The sequence below is a fragment of the Perna viridis genome, chromosome 2 (genome assembly GCF_037379345.1).
Source record: "Perna viridis isolate PV_CMFRI_1.1 ecotype Kerala chromosome 2, ASM3737934v1, whole genome shotgun sequence".
In the NCBI taxonomy this organism is placed as follows: domain Eukaryota; kingdom Metazoa; phylum Mollusca; class Bivalvia; order Mytilida; family Mytilidae; genus Perna; species Perna viridis.
The window spans coordinates 2676968-2683688 of NC_142446.1; the positions used below are offsets into that span (position 1 = coordinate 2676968).

General features: G+C 31.6%; 1 protein-coding gene across 2 annotated transcripts in view; it reads right to left on the reverse strand.

Moving 5' to 3' along the window:
- Positions 1-6466, reverse strand: part of LOC148623297 (kynurenine 3-monooxygenase-like) — a 58228-nt gene extending 51762 nt beyond the window's left edge. The window contains exons 1-2 of one of the 2 annotated variants that reach the window (XM_088565047.1): positions 6323-6466; positions 275-344 (exon numbers count right to left, since the gene is read on the reverse strand). In XM_088565047.1, coding sequence (XP_088421173.1) covers positions 275-344; positions 6323-6373 — 121 coding nt within the window. In that variant the 5' untranslated portion in view covers positions 6374-6466. The remainder of the gene's footprint in view (positions 1-274; positions 345-6322) is intronic. The other variant, XM_088565048.1, reaches the window with a different exon arrangement.
- Positions 6467-6721: the final 255 nt, after the last annotated feature.

Sequence of the window (6721 nt, forward strand, 5' to 3'; positions counted from 1 at the left end):
TACTTCCATTTTACTTATATACCAGAAAGGCACTGCTTGTTTATTTTAATACAATTCCAAGCCTTCATATAAACTGTCATTTAATGTTACAATTACCAAAGATTAATATTTTAGATCCTCAATGATTTATGACACAAACTTGGCGTTTACAGATAATATCACACAGATAGCACTAATATTCTTTATAAAACATATACCACAAAAATTAACAAAAATAGCAGAGTAAGGGGAAGACATGAACCTAGCTCTGTTTACTAAATAAGACTTAACATACCAGCTCTCATTTCATAAAGGTCTACTTTGTATTTCCTTCTGGCTAAAAAGCATGCATTCAATGCACCAACCTAAAATAAAAAATACATTTATTGTGCATTATTTCAAAAATTCAAACTAAAACCAAATAATTTTCTATGATTACAACAGACAATCTCACATAAATGTTATTGAAAAGTCTGGTAAAATTAAAATATTCGCAAAAAATCTGAACATGAACACCTCTAAGAATATCTCCCCTTAAAAACTATCTTCCTTTATGCACATGTACATAATATCCAACCATCAAATAAATTTCATAAAAATCTACTGAACAGTTGAAAGTAGTTGCATTTACAAGATACATGTATGGAAATGGAACATGGACAGACAGACAGACATAAGAAAGTACAAACATGAAGCAGTACAATAAAACTGAACAGTGATATGTATTTTTATTGCACTGACCTTCTGGTGTTCTAAATACATATCATATTGTGCATCAAGATTTTCCTGCAAATAATTGTGCTTTTAAACCTTGGTTTTCTGTTTTTTTTTTAAATCCATAAAACAATTCCAAATTTCCTACAGATTCTGACCAGTAATTTCTGGTTTTTGCTGGAGAATAACCACTTCTATTGTATCATGGTAGAGAAAAGGCTTATTTTCTGAGAAAAAAAGACCAACACCGATTCTAGCACAAGAGACTCCAAGGGCCTGAATACTCACCTGGTTTAATTTTTTGCCTTTCAAGGGCAATAACTCTAACAAGTTGTCCAGCAATTGACTTTAGTAGGATATCTCATAAGGATCATTAAATCAATTGAAAATTTCTTTCTATCTATTATAGATTTCCAAATATTGGCTGAAAACTGCTAAAAACATGATTTTTTTGCCTTTCAAGGGAAATACATCTAACAAGGAGTCTTTAGACAACTTTGATCCTATGCAGATTTTTGTAGGCCTTATCATAAGAATCATTTCAGCAATAGAAATTTTATTTTTATCTATCTGTTTTCAAAATATTGGCTAAAAACTGCCAAAAACAAGAGCTCCCAGGAGCCTGAATCATTCACCTGGTTAAATTTTCCCTTTTAAAGGCAATAAATATATTAAGAAGTTGTCCAACATTTTTGACTCAAGCACTGGTAGGATCATTACGATCATTTCAGCAGTTGAAAGTTTCTTTCTGTCTATCATAATTGTCAAGATATTGGCTGAAAATTAAAAGAAAAGTCATTTTTCACCTTTCAAGGGCAATAAATCTTACAAATATTTGTCCGATAACTTTGATTCCTTGGAGATTTTTCTAGGCCTTAAAATGAGGATCAATCAAGCAATTGAAAGAATTTAGCAGAACCTAACAGTTTTGGAGATATAACTTGCGAAAAACTACTGTCTGACCCCTTATGTTCTATTTTTAGTAACAGCGGCCATGTTTTTCGATGGATCAAAAATCCGCTCATCAGGTCTATGCAGGATACCCAAAGGAACATTCATACCAAGTTTGGTTCTAATTGGTCCAGCAGTGTCAGAGGAGAAGAGTTTTGGAAAATTGTAAACAACGATGACTACTATGGAGGCCAAGTGATGGCAATAGTTCCTATGGCTTTCGGTCAAGTGAGCTAAAAAATGTTGTCACACAGAACCTCCTGCAATTCTAAAATAGATTTTTATTTTGAGTTTTAGTATAACATAATTAAGGAAAATGTTCTGGAAATATGTCCTATCTTCGAGGTACATGAATATCCATATGCAGGTCCAGCTAAATTAAATATATATATTTTCGATTAAACTCATTTTATCTATTATTTGGACACATCCTGCTATCATGTTAGAGCTTAAGAAAGACAGACACATTTCATTTCTTTTGAAATTTTCAAGTAAATTTTTGGCATGATAATAATTCATTGCTTTGTGATATCAAGTTCAAGTTCAAATTCTGGCAGTTTCAAAAAAAATAATTGATAGTGGGGTATGTTCCGCCTCAAAATCAGTACAATGTAATAGATAGCAAATATGTTCTGCCTCTTCATAACTTATGGATATGTATCAAGTAGGTTCTTCCTCTAAATTTCCAATGTATAAATATCCTGTATGTTTTTTCATCAAAATCACTTATGGATAGATATCAAGTATGTGAATGGATAAATTTTCACTTACAGTTAGGTCTGCCAATAATTCACTAATGGCTGGATATAAAGTGTGTGAATGGATAGATATCCAGTATGTTATGTACTTCTGCTATATCACAATTTTTCAACAACTAAATTTTATGGGACAATGCATTGATTATGACTTTTTGGCACTGCCCCCTGGTGGTTCCTACAGTAACAGTACTGTTACATACCTGTTCTTGTGAATTAACCACGGAAAGAACTGTCTGTCCATGAGTTAAATATTTTGAACTCGATTAGTTCTCTGATTCGCAGAAACCAATATTAGTGGATTAAGGAAGAAACAGAAGTTTGGGGATTCTTGATTTCGTTGTTTTGAGGTTTTAGTTATACACATTAATGGAAATCTCCTTTACGTTGGGAACCAAATTTCATGGTTTGGGTTACCTGTGAAAACCACAAAAATTGGAACCTCACACACAATAGTACTTTCATAGTATCTTATATGATAAATAAATTTACATTTAAGTTAACTTATAAAATTGATAAGATATCTCACAAACTTTGAAATATATCTTGTACATGTACAAATGTATATGTTGTCTTGATTGGAAATAATTGATCCCTTATACACTGATTTTAACTTGGCCAAGCTGAAATATTCTCAAGCATTGGTGCAGTTTGTAAAGGTCTGAATTTATTAAAAGGAGGCATCAGGGAAAAGGCTTGCAAACATTGTAAATGCATTAACTGAGACATCATATAAATGATAAAAGATATCTCTTAAACTTTGTAATGTAAAGAGTATATTTAATGTATTTTTGAAGAGGAATAAATGTAACCAGAAATATTGTGACCAAGCTCACAAAGACAATACCCCCCTCCCTTTCAAATGGACTTAAATGTAAAATGCTTGTTGAATTATATCCCTTTGGAGTCATCCAACAGTACCTATACCTTCATGTACATCTACATATGAAATGTCATTAAAATATCTTGAGTAGTCAAAGAGGTTTCGCTTACAAGGTTTAAAAATGTTAAACCGTTAAATTGTGTTATCTCCCTTTGGAGTCCTCCAAGAGTAGTTATGTTTCTTTTTGCCAATTTATTTATGATACCAACCTTCCTATAAAATTTCATCAAAACTTCTTGCGCAGTTAAGGAGTTGCACTTATGAGGTTTAAACATGTATGATGTAAAACCCCAAATTTAGATTATCTCCCTTTTTGAGTGATCCAACAGTGATTATTTCTCTTTATACACATCTATATATATCATATCCAACCTTCCTATAAAATAACATCAAAATCCTTTGAGCAGTTTAGGAGGATTTATGAGGTTTTAACATGCAGACCCCTTTATTTTGATTATATCCCTTTGAAATCCTCTGACAGCGTTTATATATATTCATGCACATCTGTATATGACATTCAACTTTTCTATAAAGTGTCATCAAAAACCCTTGAGTGGTTTAGGAGGAGTTGCACTTACAAGAAATGTAGAGGGACAGATGGACAGACAGAGAGTGTAAATTCTAAATACCTCTTCCCAAACTTTGTTTTGCAGGGGGGTATAAATATGGTGTGCCATAGAGCTTCAGCTTAAATACAATAATTTTACTAACACTTACGGAACATAATTGAAATACTTACATATTAATTTAATTAAGTGGTACAAATACAGTAACATACTACCATACCTGTACATTGTATATACATGTATAACCATTTACTATAAATGAATTTGTGCAAATATATTATGTCTAGGTGTCTAAATGTCAAATGTCTATAAATGTGACATATTCAACAGCTTAACTCATTGTTCCATTGTATTATGTAATTTTTAACACAATTTCTGTTTCTTACCTGAGTGTAGCCAATGTTTTTCCCTAGATAATATAAGAATCAATTAGTCTTGATACTGTTATATGATATTAATGTGTTTTTTGGCTCTGATTCTGGCTGATATTGTGGAATGTCTTATTGTTTACTTCAATCATTGTATTAGATTTATATGCTCTTTGTAATTTGAAAATAAAAATATTCTAATTCTAAAGTATCACAGTATTATGATGACTAATAATCAATTACACTTCAATAGTCTGTTGTGGTTTGATAACACATCCTGCATTTAATTTTTTTCACCATAACTTTTCATTCCTTATGTTTTTGTTTCCTTAACTTACAGTGTATATAACTAAATTCTGGAATAAATTCTCTTTCATTTGATATGCACAGGAACTTTACATCTAATGCACTCACTCCCTGGTCAGTGATTGGGATTAGAGGGGGTCATGCACCATTTATCACATTCAAGCAGAAAACGTCCCATTAAAATCAAATGAAGAATGTAAAAGAAAGGCCAATTTTCAAAATTTTAATTCCAATCACTGACTGGTATATATAAATCACAAAATTTTATAATACTTTATCACAGTCTTTTGACTGTTAATATTTTTATAATAAAATGATGGGAAAAAATAAAGCCCATATCATAAACATATACATTATATGAGGTTTCTTTTTTTTTTTTTTTTTTTTCATACTTTTGTCAGTAAAATTCAAAGGACTGTTGAATTAAAAAAATATGAAAAAAGGATGTTTCAGAAAATTTAGAACCCTAAAGTAGACACTAATTTATCAAAATAAATAACACATTGACAGTATGGATTCTCAAAACAAAGATTCTTAAAGTACTTAAGATAGGATAAGATAAGAAAACTTTCCTTCGATTCAGTTAATAGAGCTATTTTTTTCTGTTAACCGAATTGAAGTAAAGTCTTATGGAGTTTAAACCAAATATATGTACATAAAATAAAATCACATACATACAAAATGTTTACAAGCACAGAAAAGTACTATAAGCATTATAGACAATAGACAATTTTATCTGCACAAACGTGTGTGTGTGTGTGTGTGTGTGTGTGTGTGTGTGTGTGTGTGTGTGTGTGTGTGTGTGTATATATATATATATATATATATATATATACAACGTCTCAGAATGTGACGACTCTATTTGCTACACTGCTCCATCGGATCAAATTGATACAGGGAAGATATATAAATGTATAGAAAGGTCTGAAAAATTCCCAACGAAGTTCTAACATCATTGGGAATTTTTCAGACCTTTCTATATATATATATATATATATACTGCTCCATCAGATCAAATTGATACAGGGAAGATTTTACATAGATGTTAACTTAGTACACGATGTATGGTAGTACGGGACAGTTCATTTTAGATGTTATTATGTAGGATAGAGGATCAAATTAATGATGCATGTGACAACAAATCAATATTATACAAACGTCTCAAAATGTGACGACTCTATTCGCTACACTGCTCCATCAGATCAAATTGATACAGGGAAGATATGTAAATGTATAGAAATGTCTGAAAAATTCCCAACGATGTTAGAACTGTCAAATTTGCGATGCAAATTTTTGGTCGTTCCCTCCACGGGACTCGAACCTGTACCAGTGTGACATCTATGGCAATACCACCATATATATATCGAATTAAGCTAGGACTAATAAAACAATGTAATATTACATCTCAGATAGAAGATAGCAAGTTCAAACTACAGAAAAAAAGCTGAGTATAAGTAAAGCAATAAGAGCAGTATTTATGTACTGATTAACATTACAAATGTACAAAATTAATATTGTCAACTAACAAAGACAGGGACTTACACTCCCTGAGAGCAAATTTGACCCATGCATTCCAGGACTGAATGCATGCTTGTAAAATGTTTAAAATTATTTTCAGTCATGATATGGTCTGGGAGGTCGTTCCACGATGTTAATGTGGTAAATTTAAAGGAGAAGGTTAATTTTCTAATCAGAGTCGATCAAGCCATTGAAGGGCATAGTCACAAAACAAAACAATTATTATGAAGTTTCTATATAAAAATCCTTGCTGAAAATTTATCGTAAAATGTTAATAATTACCAAGCCGCCACCAACAACAGCTACATGCTTCGTATTTCTCTCGCCATTCATTATGGAGTTATAAGTGTCACATGGAGTGCATGAATGAAAATGTATATATGTATGTCAAGGACAAGTCTACAAGATTTCTATTGGTTGGCTGCTGACAACGCCTCTTTAGTTATTCACTTGTTTACTCCCAAAAACATTTTGATAATCCCACGTTTATTTTATTTGCTCCTCGAAAGTTGATAAAGAAGACACCGACCCATGTACTTCATAATTTCAAAGAAAAAAGGGAAAAGGAGACATATATTACGGGACAAGAACGCTAACTCCGATTTCGGATCCTTTGTTTCGTCTTTTTTTACATTTTTGATTAGCACATTTCCCACTCTAATCATCATACTTGAAATATAT